The 23,413-nt window shown below is 42.0% G+C and overlaps 1 protein-coding gene across 7 annotated transcripts in view; it reads left to right on the forward strand.

The window, feature by feature from the left end:
* Nucleotides 1-23,413, forward strand: part of LOC145355386 (voltage-dependent calcium channel subunit alpha-2/delta-1-like) — a 627,920-nt gene that overhangs the window by 330,315 nt on the left and 274,192 nt on the right. For all 7 annotated transcript variants that reach the window (XM_080207404.1, XM_080207405.1, XM_080207407.1 and 4 more), the window contains one exon: nucleotides 18,715-18,846. In XM_080207404.1, coding sequence (XP_080063530.1) covers nucleotides 18,715-18,846 — 132 coding nt within the window. The remainder of the gene's footprint in view (nucleotides 1-18,714; nucleotides 18,847-23,413) is intronic.

Below are 23,413 nucleotides of genomic sequence, written 5' to 3' on the forward strand. Positions count from 1 at the left end.
TGGGGATAGAGCCTGGTAGGATTGTGGTTGGTGAAGACTCGATGGGCCAAATGGTCTCTTTTTACACTGTAGGATTCTATGAAGGCAGGGCAGTTTGGAATGGGCAATAAATACTGGCTTCTGTAGCTTGGCCCAAATCCCGTGGATGAATTAAAAGAAAACTCCCACTGATGACTCATACCATTATATAGATTATATCCTTAACCATATCAATAAAGGTAGTATACCAGGACTACAAATTCAACCAGCGAAAAACAGATAATAGACATGACTATTCCTTTCAAGTGGTTGCACAAGCTTCAGTTTGTATTTCCACTGCTCCCCCCCGCACCCCCCCCCCCGCCACCCCCGGAGCTGATTGTTCCAGTTTAACAGTAATGGATCCTGAATCTTAGTTACTAACTGGCAGAAAGAAGTCAAGGATTTTTCTCCATTGCCCCTGTTGCAAGGATAAGGATTCCTCCCACTCTGAGGGGAAATTGATGGAAGAAATATTCCTTTTTTAAAAAAAAGACAATCCAAAATTCCGAGGCATTTCAATACCTTTACCTGATCTACACCGTGGAGATAACTGCTGTAACTTTGAAAATATCTGACCTTTATTTTAACATCATGCAATTGAAAAAATATGCCCAAATTCCAGAATGAACAATTATAAGTATGTGCATGCTTGGAGTGATTGTGAGGCTGATCATTTTACAATCTGTAATTTATCATTGATGTTCACAATGCAGATTGCAATTTCTCAATTGGCAGCAATTGAATGATAGAAAATTAAGCATTATTACGACAAAATACTGAAATGAAAATAGGAAGTGTTGGAAAAAAGACTCAGTCAGTTTGGTAGCATCTGTGAAGACAGAAACCAAGTTACCGAGTCCAAGGTGAATCCTCTTATGTTTAACTTGACGAGAGAAAGAGATGCCCTTTTGTCTTGAAATGGTACTTGCACACAACTGTCCTCATTAATATTCTGAGCCTGTCGACTGCTTTTATTCATGTCCCACGCTGGGTGCACAGCACCTAAAATAAGATTACAGAGATTAGGCTGATCCTGCCTATCTACAAAATCTCATTAAATTTTCATACAAGATTATGATTTGATTTGAACTATTGTATGGCCCGACTCCACCAAATGTGTGTTTTTCTCACTTTGTATTCATGACAGTTGATAATTTGTACGTTCAATCCACACAAAAACACCAAGCTTTATTCGAGTTCCGTTTCCAAAATATGTAAAATTAAATGACTTTTCAGATTAGAAATGAACATCAGATTCAGACTATATAATATCACCTCTACGGAGGTGAAGGTCCGTCCACAATACAGTGAGGTAATTAATGAGATTTCTTTAGGTCTGATCTCTTTTATGGCTTATGAATTTGTTCCCTAATTAAAGTATTATTTTGCACCGTATCACTTTTCTCCTTGGGAATGTCCCTGAACTCCATACTTAACATTTCAGTCATGTTATTCAATCAAGGATTGCAGATTTTTTTCTGGATAAAATAGACCAATGGAGGGAGGAATGTCACCTTAAAAGGCTGGTGAAATAAAGTTATTTCCCTTTCCTCCTTCAAACAACAATTGTTATTCTGCTGCGTGATCCCCACAATGCTGTTGACATTGTTGTATGAATGAGGATTAAAATGGTGACCTGGGAAACTTCACATGAATGTGGCAACCAGTCAGCCACCAAAAGTCACCCTTGGTGATGTTTCAGTCCCTGAGCCGGTGTGTTGAATTGATTCTCCACTGCGTTATTCAGTATAAAATAACTTGTGTTTATATTGCAGTCACTTCCACTTGAAGCATCCTTGCAATACACTGAAATCTACTGCACAATCTTCCTGTGTTGTCTTTTAGCAAAGCCAGAACACTAGCAACAAAGGGAAAGACTTATCCAACAATCTCACCTTTCTGTTCTTCCCCAATCAACAAGATGCACCCAGGCCAACAGGGCAAAGGTGGTACTGGTGTAGCCCATTGGGTGATCTACTGACCCACAGCCAGATGAATGACTCGTTTCCACAACAGTGCTGCCACTAAAACTATAGCCAGAGATTATGTTATAATAAAAATGGTGACTAATAACTGTGGAGGGAAGGAAATCAATTAAACAATATGCTACCTATAATGTTTCACCTTCAGTGAAAAGTGTTGCTTTCTATGACTTTCGTAGAGACTTTGCTGTTAGACGAGGCAGAAGTCATACATTCTCTTCGCACTAGACAACGGAAGGTGTTTGTGGAATCAGAGTAAAGGAAAAAGAAAGAAATTGTGTTAATATATGGCACTATTCATGATCTATAAGACCCTCATACCACTAGGTGCTACTATCCTCTTAAACCACTCTTACTCCAGATTATGATGGAGCTAATGTGATAATTAAATATCCTTCTTTCTGCTAGATGCACTGACTTTATTGATAGCTCATCAAGACTAAAAGTCAGTGGGCTCAGTGCCTACTGTCCAGCTTGTCCACTTGGGAGAGATCACCCCAGGTGGTCAGTCCACCAGCAGTGTTTCTCTCCATACCTTACAGTGACTGACCAGGTTCAATTGGAGGCTCACTCTTTCATACGTTTTGGCTGGAGAGGTAGCAAATGTGTTCATTGTCCATCGTGCCAACTTGTATGTGTCTTCGTTTTAGCTGACATTGTTAATGCTGCCCCGTGTTTCCATTGGGGTTCCTCAGTACATTACGTATCTTGACACAATTGTGGACGAAACAGGTTCTGAGGCTTCAACAGTCAAAAGGTCAAACATCGAGTGGTAGTTCCCCTCGAAACTGCTCCAGCCCATACTGCTTGAATTAAGATTAATTATCTTCATCGTCTTCACTCAGCCGGTGCTCCGGTTTCCTCCCACACTCCAAAGACATGCAGGTTAGGAATTGGCCATACTAAATTTTCCCTCAGCGTATCTGAACAGGTACCAAAGAGTGGCGACTAGGGAAATTTCACAGTAACTTCACTTCAGTTATTTATTTATGACTAATAAATAACCTTTAAAATTGAAAACTTTAAATTTTAACTTTAAATGACTTGCCTGATCTTTCTTTATCGCACTCTGTTGAAATGCTTCATGATTGGTTTGCCACTTCTACAATTTTTGTGCCACAAATTCTTGCTCAGTTGCAGTCTGTCACGTTCTCAGTGTCTTCAGAGGTCATTTGTTAACCTACTGCAGAATCAGCTCACTTATGATAACATTGTCCATTTTCCCATTGTGCCAGCATCTCTTAGCTAGGCTTTAACAGTTGAAATTCAGCTGGCGGCAGGTTCGTTGTACACTCGCGTAGAGTTCTGTGATCATGAACTAAGTATGGCGAGGGAGGCAGGTTAGATTGGCTTACTCACCTGCATCTACATTAATACAGTATCACATGAGCATCATTCCATCCTAATGGAATTTGCCTGAGCATTCATAACATTCCATAAGAACATGTATTCAACAGCCATATTCTCAACTTGTTTATCTGCTGAATTTGCTGCCAGGAACTAACCAGATTAATAACAAATACTTCCAGGAGTGTGCTCCATCTAGTGGAAAGATTTGTAATTGCATGAGAGAGCCAAACTCTGGGGGTGTTAAGCTAAGGAAGGAGAAATCAGGAGGATACATCAATGCTTGCTCAACAAGGTGGTTTTAAAGAATTAAAGGGAGGCAGAGAGGCAAAGTTAGTTCAAGAGGATGTTTTTAATGGCCGGGACAAAGTGCTTGGATGTATGACTACCAATGGAGCCAAGCTCCAGGATAGCCTTGGAGAATCCAGTAATTAAAGACAAAGCTCTGACAAGGAATCCAAGAGATAAATCACTTGGCCCATCAAGTCTGCACTGACCACAATCCCACCCAGGCCCTATTCCCATAACCCCACATATAAATCCTGCTAATCAAGAAAGGGAAAAGAGATAGCCCGGGAAATTACCGACCGGTGAGTCTGACCTCAGTGGTTGGTAAGCTGATGGAGAGGCTTCTGAGGGACAAGATTTATGAGCATTTGGAGAGGTTTGACATGATCAGAAATTGTCAGCATGGCTTTGTCAAGGGCAGGCCGTGCCTTACGAACCTAGTTGAGTTCTTCGAAAACGTGACTGAACACATTGACGAAGGAAGAGCAGTGGACGTGGTGTACATGGACTTCAGCAAGGCATTTGATAAGGTCCCCCATGCAAGACTTCTTGAGAAGGTGAGAGGGCATGGGATCCAAGGGGCTTTGGCCTTGTGGATCCAGAACTGGCTTGCTTGCAGAAGGCATAGAGTGGTTGTGGATGGGTCTTTTTCTGCATGGAGGTCAGTCACCAGTGGAGTGCCCCAGGGATCTGTTCTAGGACCCTTGCTGTTTGTCATTTTCATAAATGACCTGGATGAGGAAGTGGAGGGATGGGTTAGTAAGTTTGCCGATGACACGAAGGTCGGTGGTGTTGTGGATGGTCTGGAAGGATGTCAGAAGTTGCAGCAGGACATAAATAGGATGCAAGACTGGGTGGAGAAGTGGCAGATGGACTTCAACGCGGATAAATGTGTAGTGGTCCATTTTGGCAGGACCAATGGGATGAACGAGTACACTATCAAGGGCAGGAGTCTTAGCAGCGTTGAAGAGCAGAAGGATCTTGGGGTGCGGGTCCACAGGACTCTTAAATCGGCGTCGAAGGTGGAGGATGTGGTCAAGAAGGCGTATGGTGTACTGGCCTTCATTAATCGAGGGATTGAGTTTAGGAGTTGGGAGGTAATGCTGCAACTTTATAAGACCCTTGTCAGGCCCCACTTGGAGTACTGTGCGCAGTTCTGGTCGCCTCACTATAGGAAGAACGTAGAAGCTATTGAAAGGGTACAGAGGAGATTTACAAGGATGTTGCCTGGATTGGGAGGCATGCCTTATGAAGATAGGTTGAGGGAGCTGGGACTCCTCCCTGGAGAGACGAAGGTTGAGAGGCAACCTGATAGAGGTTTATAAAATGTGGAGAGGAATAGATAGGGTGGATTCTCAGAGGCTATTTCCCCGGGTTGAAATGGTTGCTACGAGAGGACACAGGTTTAAGGTGCAGGGAAGCAAGTACAGAGGTGATGTTAGGGGTAAGTTTTTCACTCAGAGGGTGGTGAGTGAATGGAATCGGCTGCCGTCAGTGGTGGTGGAGGCGAACTCGCTGGGGTCTTTTAAAAGACTTCTGGATGAGTATATGGGATTTAATGGGATTGGGGGTTATAGATAGGTCTATGGATTGGTAGGTATTGATGTGATCGGCGCAACTTGTGGGCCAAAGGGCCTGTTTGTGCTGTAGTGTTCTACGTTCTATGCTAATCCCCCTGACAGTAGGGTCAATTCAGCATGGCCAATCAACCTAACTAACACATCTTTGGGAAGAAATTGGAGCAGCTGGAGGAAACCCACGTAGACATGGGGAGAATGTGCAAACTCCACACAGTCATCCGAGGCTGGAATCGAACCCGGTTCCCTGGTACTGTGAGGATGTACTGCTAACCACTGTGCCACACCATTGCTTCACTTTGCACGAACATAATTCATAAAAGTTATGTTCTGTTGTCAGTACGGACTTCATCCTATTTTGTATGCACTAACTACATTGAATGCTGAAATGCTGAAGTTACTTTGATGATATGATACAAATGCATTGGCCCACAATCTTGATGCTAATAGAAGGTAAACAAAGGGAAATCTAATTCTTCTACTCACCTGAATTCTGACAATTCCATCCAGTTGAAGTGGCTGAGAAGCATTTAATTTCACTGCAGATCACAAAAAGTGCTGCAGTGTTCCAGCCTCTTGGGCAATGTGATTTTGCCAATTTGCACAATGACGTGTACGTGATTCCTTGTCATAATGTGCTCAGGCTTTATTGTCTCCATCAATTCTCATCCCTGTAAAGCTGAGGCAGTAACAGAGTACAGTGTGAATGGGCACTATGGTCTACAAACTACTTCATAGACACCTGAGGAGATATTTAGTGGAACTGACCTACAATAACTGGTGCGTCACATTGTCCTGGTGGTGAAAGAGTCTAGTAAATCCAGAATAAGCCAATTCCCAACCACTGGAAAGACCAGCCAGGAAAAAGGACAGAACTAAATATAGGGCCAAAGAATGGGAAATATGCATCGTAGCAGTTAGCTTAAATGTATGGGTTGAACTGAAATAAATAAAATTAAATTGCCATAGCCCCAGGTGATCACAGGCACAAACTGATGGTGATTTAACCTGAGGATCTCCACACCTCAGGCAAGGGTTAAGGTTGGGAAGGCGATACCTTGATGAATAAACTCAGCTGGTTCAGGAATCAAACCTGCGCTGTTGGCGTTGCTCTGCTTCACCAACCAGCATTCCACCCAGCAGAGCCCCTAAAATATATCCATGATTAATGGCAGGGATCTTAAATGGAGTACTGGAAACTGGGAAGTTAGAGTGGGGAGGTGGGAGGGACTGATCATGGGGAGCTTTAATGAGAAGGACTTAGAGTGCTGCTAGCAATGAACCACCTTAAAAGTGGACCGCTATGTTGTCTTACATGAAGTAAATCTAATTTAGATATGTTAGTAAATTCCTTTGAATTTTAATTTGAGTTGTGGGTGGCAGAGATATAAGTTGAGAATTTATTGTGATGGTAATGTCAGTCTCTTATTTAATATCTCCCTCGCTACATTTTGTGTAGAAGCTGTCCTGCTTTAGATGTAGCTGGGAGAAATAGGTTTTATAAGCACTTAGAAAGCAATCCTTTTGATTTTTCTTTTATCTTGGAGGGAAAAAAGTGCATCTCTGACTTAATTGATCGTTGCAGACATGCGCTATATTTAAAACACACACATAATGAAAGAACAGCCTCAAAATTAAATACAGTATTTTGCAGATTCTAAATTTGCATTGTGTTAGGCTTCACTGAATTGAAATTTTATTTAGCAAAGTAGATTGTTCAAGATGTCAGTACCTCCCAAACGCCCAACACTGCCAATTGAAAGAACAAGACGCCAGCTGCAGTGAGATGCCACCACCTCCCAAATTACTCGTGATCCTGACTTGGAAACATGTCATCACACTTTCGTTGTCACTGGGTCAAAGTTCTGGAACTCCCTTCCTAACAGCATAGTGGGAGTACTTTCACCACATAGAATGCAGCAGTTAAAGAAGATGACTCACTACCACCTTCTCAAGGGGAATAAGAGATGGGCAATAAATACTGGCCCTGCCATTGATGCCCGCATCCTATGAATGATTATTTTTATTTTAGAAACAAGAAAGGATCTGTTAAAGCAGTAGCTGCAATGCATTTTCACTGACAGCATCACAATAGGATTGCTGAACAGTTCTGGTGGGAATGGGCAGGGATTATATAATTAGACTTTCCAAGGTGACAGGTTTTTATGTAAGCTTCCTAATTAGCTTGGTCCCATTGTTTCAGAAAGGGAAAGACATGTTGCTGTCTTGTTTTCTGTCATTGGATTCACCTGGGTGATCTTTCCCTCGTTTGCTTCCTTGAATCTAAGCTGTCAGTATTCAGCAGGGCTTGAAAGTGGCAGAGACAGCCAAATTGTGTTTTCAGTGTAGCACCAGTTAAATTCAGTGAACTACACATGCCAACGCAGAAACTGAGCCTTTTCACACTGTGTTCATGGCTGTCTGTGCCAACGGCTGGAATTGGCCCCTGATCATTCCAAATATTAATGTTCAGAATGTTATCTTGCTATTGTGTGCCATAAGATAAAAATAAAGCAAATCAACAGTTATTGGTGCAATAGTGTTCTCCTGTACACAGTAGGCAAAGCCAAAACAACACTACACATAACCAGACCTATATACGTGTACATTGTTGGAAAAGTCATGGACAAAACCGTGACACACACTTTTGAACTGAGGGGGTTTTGCTGGAGTTTTCTCGGTGAATTGTCAAAGGGTTGTATAATAAGACTGATGATTTATATGACATCGTTTGGATCCCAGGACAACACAATTAGTGATTTTGTTTTGTTCAGAGTGTCGAAATCAGTATAGCAAGTTCCCACAAAATTAAACATAACATTATCTGGTTGCTATTATGTGATGTTAATTGAGGGTTAGGCATTGACCAGGCATTAGGGATAAATCCCCTGCTTGGTTTGGAAGATCATGATATAGAATCAGTTTGGGTGCAGTTAAGTAAAGGAAACAACTCACTGGTGGGAGTAATTGACGGGTCCTCAAACAGTTGCTGCACAGTAGGACAGGCTTTGTATCAAGAAATAATGGGGCTTGCAAAAAACGTACTGCAGTAACAATTGGCAACTTTAACCTCTACATTTGGAAGAGGCAACCTGGAGGATGAGATCATTAAATGTACTCAGGGCATATATATTAGAATAACACATTCTGGAATGTACCAGGTAACAGGCTGCTTTCGACTTGGTGGTGTGCAATGCAACAGAATTAATTAAAGATTTCTGGGTGGCATTGTGGCACAGTGGTTAGCACTGCTGCCTCATTAGAACAAAGAACAAAATCAGCCCGGGAAACAGGCCCTTTGGCCCAATGAGCCCACGCCACCATCTCAACACCACCAGTCCACCTCTCTACCCATGACCCCTATCTAATGTTTTATGGCCATCCAGATTGAGGGAAACTGATTTAGGGACAATTTATTCCTGCCAATCAGCCTAACAGCACATCTTTGGGGTGTGGGAGGAAACCGGAGCACCTGGAGAAAACCCACGCAAGCACGGGGAGAATGCGCAAACTCCCACAGACACCGGCCCAAATCCATGTGTCTGCACAGCAATCAGCGATAGTCACTGAGCTGTCGTCTTGTCCAGTTTAGGCACACACTAACGACATGAAGCACTAGGCCAATCTTGAACCAGGGACCCAGGTCTGGCCTTAGGTCACTGTCTCTGTGGAGTCTGCACATCCTCCCCGTGTCTGTGTGGGTTTCCTCCAGGTTCTCTGGATTCCTCCCACAATCCAAAGATATGTGGGTTAGATTAATTGGCCATGCTAAATTGACCTGAGTGTCAGGGGATTAGCAGAGTAAATGTGTGGTGTTACGGGAATAGGGACTGGGTGGAATTGTGGTCGATATAGACTCGATGGGCCAATTCTGGGAATGTCCTAGCAGATTAGAAAACTACAAATGTAATACCTCTGTTCTAGGAAAGATGGGAGAGAAACCAGGAAACATTAAATCAGTTGGCCTAATATTCGTAAAATGCTAGAATGCATTGTTAAAAGAGGTGGTAGGGTGACATAGAAAAATATAATACCATTAGGCAGAGTCAACATGGGTTGGTGAAAGGAAAATTATGTCTGACATATATTAGAGTTCTTTGAGAATTTAACAAGCAGAGTTAAAGGGAAATCAGTCGACGTTGGCCCTGATGTTACTGGCACGGCCGCCCTGAAACCGGGGCAAGCGAGGCTTGCAGAATGGCATTCCCCATTGGTCTCGGGCGTGATCTTAAGAACCACCTATCGTTATGCTGTTGGCAAATTTGGCTATAATGCAGTTGGTCCCTTCACTAAATCATTCATGCAGATTGTACATAGTACTGTTCACTGTAGCATTCCATGACTTACAGTTTGCTATCTTGAAAACTACCCATTTACTCTGATTCTATTTCCTGTTAGTTAGCCAGTCCTCTATCCAATCTAAAGTATCATCTGTGCCAGTAAAATCAGGGCCGTTGTGTAGTTCCAAAAGACATTTGATAAAGTGCCCCAAGTGTTGAGGATGATATTTTAGCATGGGTAGAGGACGGGCTAACTAACAGGAAACAGAATCAGGGTAAATGGGTAGTTTTCAGGATAGCAAACTGTAACTCATGGAATGCCACAGTGAACAGTACTATGTACAATCTGCATTAATGACTTGGGACCACTGCATTATAGTCAAATTTGCCAATAGCATAAAGATAGTTATGAAGAGGATACAAAGAGCCTGCACTGTGATACAGATAAGTTAAGAGAGTGGACAAAAACTTGGCAGATGGAGAAAAATGTGAAGTTGTCCACTTTGGCAGGAAGAATAGAGGAGCAAAATATTTGAATGGAGAGAGATGACAGAATGCTGCAGTACAGAGGAATTTGGCTGTCCTTATACATGATTATAAACAGTGACCATGGAAGTAACAAGAAGGACATATTGAATGTTGTTGTTTATTACAAGAGCGATGGCATGTAAAAGTAGCAAAGTCTTCCTATGACTGTACAGGACATTGGTGAGACTGGCATACAGTCTTGATAAAGGAGGGTTATGTTTCTCCTTTAGCAATTTAGAGAAGGTTGACTTGGCTGATTCCTGGGCTGAGGGGTTAGTCTTATGAGGAAATGTTCAGCTGGTTGGGCCTATACTCTTTGGAATGAGGTGTGGCTTTATTGAAACACAGGATTCTGAGGGAGATTGATAAGGTCAATGCTGAGAGGATGTTTTCTCTGGGACTGGAATCTGGAACTACAGGACGCAGTTTAAAAATACCGGATCTCCCGTTTAAGCTGGAGATGGGGAGGAATTTCTTCTGTGAGTGTCATTCATTTTTGGAATTCTCTTTCTCATGAGGGAGTACAGACTTGATCATTGAATATATTGAAGGCTAAGTTTGACCAAGTTTTGATTGACAATTGGAGTTGAGGATGATAGGAGGGGGTGGGGGAAGAAGGTTGGAAAGTGGGGTTAAGGCCACAATCAGAACAGCCATTATCTTATAGAATGGTGGAGAAGGCTTGATGGGCTGAATGTCCTGCGATTACAGTTTTTTTTCAGATGTTTGCAATACCATTATCACTGTGGCAGCCTGCCAAACAAATGCTGAAAGTGGTTTCCTCTCATTATCTGTCTTTGGCTGTAAATGGCATTATTGACTGTTTGGACACTGTTCACTTTTCCCAAGTCTGTATCAAAATGTTAAATAGATTTAAGTACTTCAGTAGGTGAAGCCTTTTCAGGGGCCAACCTACCATTAGAGTGTGCTTTCTGTGGGTGTGACAGTAAATGTTCATGTGAAGTATTATTGATGACAACTTGTATTTAGAGTTCTGCTGTTGAGCAATCAAAGCGTTCTGATCCTGTGGTTATGCTTTCACATGCTGGTTAATGAGGCTGCAATCTTGGGCTGTCAGAGAGCCACAATTATAGTTGTAAGTCACAGATATGTGGCTTACAGTATTGGGAGTGAGTAATGGCCAATGTTTTTCAGTCAGTGCAAAGTTAGCTCAAGAGACGATACAAAGGTAATGGATACTTGACAGAACTAATAATTTTAGCCCTTGTGAATCTTTATTGTTATCTTCACAATGAAGAATCATACTCATGCACATTTAGTTATTGGTGTTCTCTTCATAAATTAGTGCTGATTTAATTATTCTCCCATTTGGGTTCAAGTTTGCATATTATTCATCAATTGTTTACTGATTAGTTGCCTTTTGCTGACCGTCTAGACTAGAATCATAGAATCCCTGTAGTGCAGAAGGAGGCCATTCGGCACATCATCTGCACCAACATCAATCCCACCCAGACCTTCTCACTGCAACCCCACATATTTACCCCACTAATTCCTCTGACACAAAGGGGCAATTTAGCATGGCCAATCCACCTAATCCATGCATCTTTGGAGTGTGGGAGGAAACCGGAGCACCCGGTGGAAACTGACACAGATGCAGAAAGTACATGCAAACTCCACACGGGCAGTGACCCAAGGCTGGAATCAAACCCGGGTCCCTGGCAGTGTGAGGCAGCAGTGCTAACCACAGGGCTGCCGGTCGATGAGAAGCTTCTCTCATATTTCAGGGATGGCAGTGCAGTGGTCCCACCACTGGACTAATAAGCCAAAGGTCCAGGCTAATGCCCTGGGGACATGGATTTAAATGCCACCATGGCAACTGATGGGAGATTTATGTGACTTGAGCCACAGCAATGTGCTGTCAAATGTGTTAAGAGCCTAGGCAAGACTTGGGATCTATTAGGTTACAATCTTGAATGAGGCCCCAAAATTTAGTTATGATCAGGTTGGAGTCCAATAACTGTTTTGTTGATAAAGTAGATAAAATTTGAAATCCCATTTATTTACTAAGGGATTCATTCACCTCTTCCTAAGTCTAAAATATTCCTTGAAAGTAGGGAGAAAAGCTGTTGATAGCACAACCAGATGTGACTGAATAAGACTTGTCAGTCTATTGACAGTTCTCTCCCTAACACTATTTACTTTGATGTGCTGTAGCAGTGTGGAGAATATGGGGAACATGTTATAGTTTTGGATTTTTACTTGCACTTTCCAGAAGTCATTGAAAATTTGGAAAGCTTCTATTCATTCCAGTGCTGAAAGCAATCAGCATCCTTTCCTTGCAATTTTAGGTTCAGTTTGTTTAGAATTGAGAAGATGTCTGCAAGGTAAGACAGACTTAGCATCCAACTTTCATCATGAAACAAATCAGCCAGAAGGGACAATTTTTCAAGGAGGAAAGTGTGGGTTTCGAGCCTCAATTTGTAAACTCTGCCAAGCACCCGACATCTTGACAGTCAATGTATCTCTTTGTGGAACAATAAATGTGTGTACTCGGTCCCCATTTTGGAACACAGAGTCTCAGAAAGCCTGGTGTCGAGTTTGCTACAATTAATGAATTTCATGACTTTCACAACTCCTTTCAGCACCACTTCAAGATCGGATGGAATCCCTTTCGATGCCAATGCCTCATGGTGAACAAAGCAAATGACCCCAAACAATGTCCTGACCAGCTGCCACCTTAATCCTTATTGTAACTCTGTTGTCATGTTGGCTGCCTCATCGCTTGTGATTCCTCTGCAATTAACCCAGTCGAGCTCACACTTTTGAACCATGTAACAATTCAATGTTTCAAAGATTGGTGCGCTAGTCATGCTGGTTGGTAATGTCAAGCAGCACAATAAATCATCAAAAGATTAAATGTGCCAAATATAAGTGAGCAAAGTTGCATAATCTGTAACATCTGTACTTTCACCCAGTTGTATTGAGAACTCCCATGCTAACTTCAATCAAGAAATAAGCTGAATTTGCGAATTCTCAGCAATATCACAAATCTGGTGAGCCACTGTGTCATCGTTAACTAGGATACATTTCAGCTGACCTCTCATCTAAGACCATACAAGCCAGGCCCAATGCTGCAGGGAGAGTTCATCTCTCTGCAACAGTGTGGGGCATTTTCTCTTCAGCTCCACGGTAAGCTATCACATCAGAGGCTAATTGTGCTTTATCTTCAATGTTAAAATTCTGCAAAGAACTTAAGCTGATGATTTCAGTTCTCACTGCATCCTTTGAAAATATTCCAAAGGTTTGTTCTCGAGATTGCCATGCTTAGTCTTCAAATGGCTTTGCAGTTTTGAAGGTTTTAAGTGCTCATTCGCCAGTATCGCTCCATGTACAACATACATGGGCTTTGCATCCTGATCTGCTTTGGCACAATTAATGAAACAATACCTAAAAAAAAAATCTGTACACTGCCTTGTTCCTGATTTTGATTTCTTCTTAGCCTGTTCTCACGAAGCAGTGATGCTCTGTACAGAGCTAACAATAGCACTGCTCTGCCCTATCATGGACTCGATGTGGAGATGCCGGCGTTGGACTGGGGTAAACACAGGTTTAAATTAAACCTGGTGTTGTCAGACTTCTTACTATCATGGACTCTACAGAGCAATTCTCTCCAGCGGATTCCAATGTGACATCCTGGCCAGTAGGCACGTGGCCTGCTCGTGCCTCTGGCCATCTATTTTTATTTTTGAAACAAAATGATCTGTGTCCACGGTCCCCTTGTCTTGCTTGCAAGTGAAAGTAGCTTGCCTTCAAGTGAATTTGTACCAAAAGTTTGGCGGGTAATTTGTGCACTAAGAAGTCTGACAACACCAGGTTTAAGTCCAACCGATTTACTTGACAGTAAATTCACAAGCTTTCGAGGTTTGCCTCTTCGTCAGGTGAATGGAGAGTTCTGGCCTCAGACAGAGCATATAAAGCACAGACAGTTTACAGATTACTGATTAGGATGTGAATCTTTACACCTAACCTGCTGTTCAAGTCTTAAAGTGGCCAACAATGTGTGTGGAAGGAGCACTGAGCACAGGTTAAAGAGATGTGTATTGTCTCCAGACGGTGCAGTAAGTGAGGTTTTGCAAACCCAGGCAAGTCATGGGGGTTACAGATAGTGCAACATGAACCCAAGATCCCTGCTGAGACCGTCCTCGTGTGTGGAACGTGGCTATCAGTTTCTGCTCAGCGACTCTGCGCTGTCGTGTGTTGTGAAGGCCGCCTTGGAGAATGCTTACCCGAAGGTCAGAGGCCAAATGCCCCTGACCACTGAAGTGTTCGCCAACAGGAAGGGAACAGTCTTGCCTGGTGATTGTCGAGCGAATAACACTGCAATGAAGTTACTGTGAAATTCCCCTAGTCGCCACACTCCGGCGATTAACAATATGGCCACTTTTGTGCAGAATATTATATCCTGAGATGACAATATTGGACATCTTAACACATTAAGCCTGCAGTGGGCTGAGGATAGTTGAAGCTTTCTTCATGAAAGGCTCTTAATCACTCGACAATCATTTTGAAAAAGCATGCTCTAACATTCAGAATTAGCATGAGATATATGTGAATCAACACTCTGAGTGGATAAATGCGCTACAAGCTGCACATTAAGTGCCAAACATACCAAGATAGGTTCCTAGAATTCTCTTAGTAACCAACCCAGACATCAGTGAGTCACAAAAACAATTTAAAACTCCATCTTCCTCTTGAGGGATGTCAGCTGCCTTCTTTCAAAGAGCTCACCTGATTCAGTCTATTGTAGCTCTACTCTGGAGTAGTACAGGGCAATCTTAACCCAAAAATCACAATTTTTCAGATTTCTCTCAAACCAACTGCCAGTTCCAGTCTTCTTGGTCTTTTCCAGAGGACCTGATAGCCTATTGATTTCTTTATCTCTTCTGTGTTGACCAAGTTACACTCCAGTGTCTTAACACAGGTACTGTTCTTGCTTCTCAGTCACACTGCTGTTAACAACTGCTTTCCTGAGCACCAGGTCCTAGTTGTGCTGAGCCAATCCTGCTTCTCTGAACTCCAAACCTTAAGACCAAGGAGCTATATATCTCACAGGGCTTCTCTGAGCCCCTGTTCCCTCAGCAGCACAGCTACCATCAGTACTTTAGCTGCTCCCTTCATTGTCCCAACCCACTTCACTAACCGGGGTTGCAGTGATTAGCACTGCTGCCGCTCAGCTCCAGGGACCTGGGTTTGATTCCCGGCTTGGGCCACTGTCTGTGAGGAGTTTGCATGTCCTCCCCATGTCTCTGTGTGTTTCCTCCGAGTGCTCCGGTTTCCTCCCACTTTCTGAAAGACATGCTGGTTAGGTGCATTGACCTGAACAAGCGCTGGAGTGTGGCGACTAGGGGAATTTCATAGTAACTTCATTGCAGTGTTATGTAAGCCTTACTTGTGACTAATAAATAAACTTTAATGTTACTTTTAACTGCTGTTCACTGACCCTTGAACTGACCTGTGATTTCTCCCAGAGGGTGCTATTGCTCTTACTAAACAGGTTGAATGTGTCAACCCTTGGTGAACTCTGTGCCTTACATATTCCAATCTCCATTTAACCAGGGGTGGCACTGTGGTTAGCACTGCTGCCTCTCAACACCAGGGACCCAGGTTCATTTCCAGCTTTGGGTCACTGCCTGTGCGGAGTTTGCATGTTCTCCCCATGTCTGCGTGGGTTTCCCCTGGGTGCTCTGATTCCCTCCCGCAGTCCAAAGGATTAGGTGGATTGGCTATGCTAAGTTGCCCCTTGGTGTCCAAAGTTGTGTAGGTGAGGGGGGCTTAGAAGGGCAAATGTGTGGAGTTAGGGGAATGGTTGGGGAGGGGGGTGGGGGGAGCCTGGGTAGAATGCATACAGGTCTCCACACACTGTTCTCTGGTTTCCTTACAGGAATGGTCACAAGTAGAGTCACTAGTGTAATGATCATTGATAAAGTTGTGCATTGCAGAACAGTAGCAACATACATTTTTCTTTACTTGATAGTAACTGTCTTTCTAGGCTAAGGATACCAAAGCACACGCTGTTGAAGTAATGGATTCTCTGTGGTTCCAATTTGCAGTATTGAGAGTTGAGCTGTGTGAGCTATCATACAGCTTTCATCACAGCCACACTTCAGAGTCATTTGCCTTAGAGACCATTTTCAGCAATTCAAGAGAGAACCAAAGAGTGTGCTGATTATCCAATGGACTGATCGCCTGAAAAGCATCTAATTAATTAACAATATGGCCACTTTTGTGCAGAATATTATATCCCGAGATGACCATATTGGACATCTTAACACATTAGGCCTGCAAGGGGCTGAGGATAGTTGAAGCTTTCTTCATGAAAAGCTCTTGGGATATGTTGGTGCGCTTAATGCCAAGCTGCCAGGAACCACAAAGCTGGAGGGGCACACAGTGGGACATGCTGCGATCCTGTCTGTCAGGAGCAGTTAAATAGTACTAACTGATCCGGTTCCCAGGGAGCGTTAAGCATTGCTGCACATGCTACTGGAGGGACACCTAGAATAAATCATCAACAATATTTATATATTCATCACCATTGCTTGTAGGGAGTTATATCAGACTGTTGTATTGATTTCAATTTTATTAGAAAATTGAAATTGTTCTTGTCGAGGCTTTACAGTATTGTATCGTTTACTGGTGATAAAAGAATGGAGATGCATATCTGGGAGGAATCACTGGGGACGGTGATGTTCCCCCATTGTGTGATGAAGTATTTCATTTTCTTTTGCTGTTTTGCACTGATATTAATATATTGATTTATGGCAGACAAAAGCTGAACACCACCAACCAATTCCAAGCCTAGCCTGGGCGTACAGTACGGTTTTCATGATGAATATTTGCCTGTATTGGTTTTCTCATAACACAGTCTAACCGGCTATAATTGACATATTACCTCTCTCTATAAAGCTTTGACTTTCTTCTCTTTCACATGGCGATTTTATTCGATTAAATTAGGAAACAAAGCTGGTTTGGTAGCTTCAGCACCAGATTGTTTGAATCTGAGTGCCAGTGGAAGCTCCAGTTCAAACTCCATTCTAAGTATACCCTTGGTGAAGTCTTGAAATATGTATTTATCTCGCAACTTGCTATTCATAATGTCAAGAAAGTAATAGGGGACTATTATTGTTGGATTGTTTCTTTAATCTTCTTCCTAAAATCTTTCTTCCTGCAATGTTCAGGCTTTTTAAAATTCCAAACCTGATCATTACTTCCACCTAATGATTATTTCCTGATTTACCTTGTCTCTCCATCCACTGTTCTGAAAATTTGTTCCTTTCTGATCTACAAACCTTGTCTGCTTAGTTTATTGATTAGAAATAGGGTTGAATGTTAGTGCTCAGATACAATGCAAAGTGTTAAGGTGCAGCTTTATGCTTGTACAATGAGCTGCTAAATAACTTGCCGTAAAGAGGGCGGCACAGTGGTTAGTACTGCTGCCTCGCAGTGCCAGGACCCAGGTTTGATTCCAGCCTCGGTCACTGTCTGTGTGGAGTTTGTATATTCTGCGTGGGTTTCCTCCGGGTGCTCTGGTTTGCTCTCTCAGCCCAAAGATGTGTGGGTTAGGTTAATTGGCCATGCTAAATTGATCCTAGTGTCAGGGGATTAGCAGAGTAAATGTGTGGGATAATGGGAATAGAGCCTGGGTGGGATTGTGCTCAGTTTAGCCTCAAATTGGGCCAAATTGCCGCCTCTTGTACTGTAGGGATTCTATGAGATAGACAACCGAGACTTCTGTTGAGATAGAAGAAAATGCAGAAGGAAAGCAACCACAGAATGGGCTCTTGAAACTCCCTGGAACTAGTATAAGAGTGACGTTGGTAGAGACCTTACAATGAATTACTTTCCCATTATCATGACCAATAAATAGTGAAGCTTGAATCAGCAAGAAGATTAAGATTGAAAAAAATGGGGAGGGGAAGGGGGATAGGTTTTGCTAATGCCCAGGGGTTAAGAAAATGAGAAATGATATGGCCATGTGGTCCTTTCTTGTCTTGTATTTTATTCTCAATATTATCACCTCAAGTCGTTGGTGATTCTGACCCTGAATCCCACTGAAGCAGTGCTGGTATAAAAATCAGCAAATGTGGGGAATGTGGAATACCCAATTTTGGTCAGACTTGGAAAATCTTGACAATCTCTTGTCAAAGCACAAAGATTGGTGACAAAGAGAACGACATGATGAGTGTTCAACCAGGTTCTGGTGACCTCCCCACTGTCCCCGCCATCCACCACCAATGTATTCCCCACCAGTGCCTCATGTGAGTGAGAAACCTAGAGTGAGTATAAAATGGAGAACTACTCTTGTGTAATGAACGAAATAGTGATAAAATGTCAGAAGTTGGCACCGGTGACATAGGACGGAATCAACCTTGAGCGGTGAAGATATGATGCATAAAATGTTATTACCTTCACTGATAATTGACATTTTAATTCACATTCCTGCATTTTCTGTGACTAAAAGTACATAGTGTGCCTGATTTATTTTCTGATTAACTGTACATTTTGAGGGAAAACCCTGACTAAACAATGTGAATTTCTATTGTGCACTGTGATTTAACTGTCTGCATATTGCAGTCCAGAAATAACTTAACAGAAGGAATAAGAGGAATTTGTCCTCAACTTGGGTGTCGGAGTGACAATCTGATAATTCACCAAAAGTTTTTTTATTTGCAGCGACTATTGTTCTGAATGAATTGAACTGGACTGCAGCGTTGGATCACGTTTTCAAGTACAATAAGGACAAGGACCCAACGTTAATGTGGCAGGTGTTTGGGAGTGCGACTGGCCTGGCTAGGTATTATCCAGGTAAGGTAAAAACTTTACAACATGAATGTATAGGCAATACTGGAAGATGCAGTTTCCAGGTGGCAATGTATCTACACAGTAATGATCTTTCACTTTGTGAAGTTGTACATTTCAATCCCTGTGACCCACCACCACCTCTAACTGCAAGCATTTTGCTGATAACCTCATCTTTGAAGTTAATTCTAAACAGCCTTGGTCTGATTCAGTACACCTTCATTTTCAAATCAATCTCATCTTTTTCATTGTACAACCATTTGTGAAACAGACTCCTTTTCTGTTAGATTATAAGAAAAAATAAGCTGGTTTTCACATTACTATCTTATTCCATAGCTTAATCTGTTTTGGTGCAGTTTTTATACATATAGACATACAGTTGGGGGCTGGTGTAGGCCACTCAACCCTTCAAGCCTACTCCAACTGCTGATCTGATTGCAACCTTCTGCCTACCCCTAATGACCTTTCACTCCCTTGTTTACCTAGAATCTATCTACTTCTGACTTAAAAACATTCCAATATTCTATTTTCATTGTATTTTAATGAACAAAGTTACAAAGACTCACCAATGCACGGACAGAAAAGTTCTGTTCATCTCTGTTTTAAATGTTTAGGATATTGAATCCCTCCTTTTCAATTTATACATCTTCAATGGTGTTGCACATTGGGCGTCAAGGCCATTGTGCTCAGAATAGGCAAACAATTAACACCGAGGGGTTTCACTTCCCCTTCTGTGTCTATTGCTCTCTGATTTTAATAGCATTGGCTTTGGAGGGAGATGGCCTGCTCATCGGACTTGATTGGGCTCCCCAGGCATAAATGCTAATCAGTGCTCTGATATCAACGGGAACTGAATTGCATTTTGGCTCACCTAAGTGATGAAGTGACACTTTCCCCACTAGGTTGACAGAGAGCGAAAAGATGAAGAGGCCACCAGGTAATTTAGGGCCCTTTCATAAACCTGCCATTCAACAGCTATATTCTCCCTCCACTTGTGACACTGAGGCATTCACTTGTTTGATTTGATTTATTATTGTCACATGTATTAGCATACAGTGAAAAGTATTGTTTCTTGCGCGCTGTATAAACAAAACATACCATTCACTGAGAAGGCAACAAGAATGCAGAATGTAGTGTTACAGTCATAGCTATGGTGTAGAGAAAGATCAACTTAACGCAAGGTAAGTCAGGTCAAAAGTCTGACAGCAACAGGGAAGAAGTTGTTTTTGAGTCAGTTGGTACGGGACCTCAGACTTTTGTATTTTTTCCCCGATGGAAGACGGTGGAAGAGAGAATGACCAGGGTGCATGGTGTCCTTAACTATGCTGGCTGTTTGCTGAGGCAGCAGGAAGTGTAGACAGAGTCAGTGGATGGGAGGCTGGTTTGCGTGATGGATTGGGCTACATTCATGACCTTTTGTAGTTCCTTGCAGTCTTGGGCAGAGCAGGAACCATACCAAACTGTGATACAAGCAGAAAGAATGCTTTTTAGGTGCATCTGTAAAAGTTGGTAACAGTCATAGCTCGCATACCAAATTATCTTAGTCTTCTGAGAAAGTAGAGGTGTTGGTGGGCTTTCTTAACTAGAGTGTTGGCATGGGGGACCAGGACAGGTTGTTAGTGATGTTGTCTGGCATTGTAATTACAGTGTGATAAATTTAACAGACATTATAATTATGGATGTAGGAATACGACAGAATAAGTCGACAGAAAAGGGGAAGTGATGGCCTAGTGGTATTATTGCTAGACTATTAATCCGGATACTCAGCTAATGTTCTGGGGACCTGGGTTCGAATATTGCCACCAGAGATGGTGAAATTTGAATTAAAAAGAAATCTGGAATTAAGAATCTACTGATGACCATGAAATCATTGTTGATTGTCGGAAAAACTCATCTGATCCATTAATGTCCTTTAGGGAAGGAAACCTGGTTTGGCCTATGTGTGACTCCAGAGTGACAGCAATGTGGTTGACTCTCAATTGCCCAGCCAGCGATGCCCATGTCCCACAACTGAATCAGGAAAAGGAAAAGTACGCAGACATAAGGCATTTTATTTACTATAGATAAATTTACTGATCTTCTAATATTGTTTTCAACAATTAAGCTAATGACCCAATATGTAGGTCAATAATGATAATTGGTGGATGCCTCAAAATCTTTGAAGCTTGGTCAATAATATACTCTTGGGACTGATTTTGGTTGGTCAGTAGAGTTAGGTAACTTTCATACAGGTTATGTTGTATTTTACTAATTGACAGAGGGAGCAGGGATTATTTCATTGATCCTCAGGATAATTCAAAATAGTTAAGAGTCACTTGGCAAGACCGTGCTGTTCTGTTGTGTACAAATAAGCCTACAAGTTCATAAATACCAGAATTAACAACAACTAGTCATTTAGTTTTGGTTGTGCTGGTTGAAGAATGAATATTGGCCTGCTTGAACAGCAGACATGTCTAGTTTAACATCCCCAATGGCACCTTTAAGAATGTAGAAAGTACTGCTTCGAGATGATAACCAGCAATTTTGTGCCTTTGGAGTGAGGTTTGAATCCACCATGCTCTGAGTCTGAGACAGTTATCATAATGTGTGAGGATTATGGTTGGAAAGCTGCATAAATGGTGTACAAGCTTGTGTGTTTTAACCTCTACAAGCAAATAAAGACACAGTCATCTTTAGATACTTCAACACAATTTCCTTTATTTTGGAGCTACTTAGGCAATTGTCAATCCTTGCAGTGTTTAAACCAAATACTCACTGTCTGTTGCTTAACTTAAGGTTGCTTTCCACTTGAGCATGAAACCTGGCCTGGATTTTTCTACATGGATATCAGCCTTTCTCTTCTTTCAGATGTTGTCTGTTTCTTGAACTTAAATCCCAGATTTTTCGACAGTGAATACAAGCTCTTTGAGTTAGAATTCTTACACCCCAAAAGTCGCTTGGCAACTAGCCAATGAATTGATCAGAAATCTGATTGGTCTAATTGAAGTATGCAATCAAATAGAGTCAGCACAGAAGCTCTGGACCCTCCAGACTCCATCTTTTTAAGCCTTAAGTGCAGAGAGCTTACATTGCAATGCCCATAAAAGGAAACACTGGCTGTAAACATTTCCTTCTGCTGGGGATAAGCTGTTATATTTAACACCTTGCGTGAATTTTCCATCGGCTACGGGAGTCGGAGGAGGCGAGGGGTGGACCATGAAAGGGGAAAATTTTCCAGTTTCGGGATGAGCGTGGCTGGAAAATCCTGCCCCTTGTGTCCTTTGATCAGTTTAGGCCAGCTTGGCCATAGTAAATCCCAGCATACTTAAAAACAACTTTGACCAAAAATTAGGCTGGCTTGATAGAAGATCCTTCAGCATATTAAAAGTTAAATCTCTTCAGGTCATTCAGCTGCAACAGTTGGACCCAATATTAAAATATTCCCTCAGTGTTGTGTTTCCATTTTTTGACCATTACATAATTTTTTCCTGAATCAGAAACCATTGATTATGGAATTAATCATTTGTACCCACTTCTCAATGTTACAAAGGCTGTTTTCAATAGCTAAAGTAAGCTTAAAATCAAGTCACAAAATTACAGGTTGTCAAGACCCAAGACTTTGACAAGTTGATGACTAAATGTTTTATTTTAGTATTTTGACTCTGTTTCCGAATAGACTGAATGGGATTAAATGCAAGTTCAATGTGACTCATTCAACAACTGAGGCATATAGAGATCGATTGCTATGCTGTGTTGAGCTAGTTACCAAAAGCAGGGGTGGAGATAGACATGCTGCTGTTAGTTTCAGTGTGTCTAATTTAGGAAGCAGAAATTAGGTAGGGTCTAGTCAATCTCCTTTTCCAATGATTTCTGAAGGAAATGTTCACATATTGATACCTGGTTTGTATTCAGCCATAGATATCTTTCCCTTACCTTGAGGTTGCATGTCACATAGATACTCACAGTTCAGCCATGAATTTGAAAAGCCAGCACTTGAGAAAGATGAGAGTGAGAATCCTTGCCCCCAGTAAAGAGAGTATTCAGGTGCAACAAAAACACAAAATGCTGGAAAATCTCAGCTGGTCTGGGGGAAGGTTTTTTCAGGGGCAAGGTTTGGAGATCTGGGGGCTGGGGACTGGGAGAGTTTGAGGGTGACAAAGGGATAAAAACATGGTTAGAATTTTTTTCAAAAAGCAAATTAAATTTATGTAGTCTCCTTTAACATTATGAAAGACCCAAGGCGCTTCGTGGGAATGGTATTAAACAAATACTACATCAAGCCACATTAAAAAATATTGGCTCAAACAAATAAAAGCTTGGTCAAAGAGAGGGGTGCCTTAAAGAAGGAAAGCAAGGTTTAAGGGGAAAATGGTAGTGTAGTGGTAACATCAGTGGACCAATAATCCAAACGCCATGCTAATGCTCTGGGAACACAATTCAAATCCCATTGTGGCATTCATTAAATCATAGAATTCACACAGTGTAGAATGTGGCCCTTCGGCCCATGGAGTCTACAGTGGCGACAATCCCACCTAGGTCCTATCCTCATAGCCTCACATATTTACCCCGCTAATCCCTCTAATCTATACATCCT

This window comes from Carcharhinus amblyrhynchos, chromosome 19 (genome assembly GCF_965287045.1).
Source record: "Carcharhinus amblyrhynchos chromosome 19, sCarAmb.v2.hapA, whole genome shotgun sequence".
Lineage (NCBI taxonomy): Eukaryota > Metazoa > Chordata > Chondrichthyes > Carcharhiniformes > Carcharhinidae > Carcharhinus > Carcharhinus amblyrhynchos.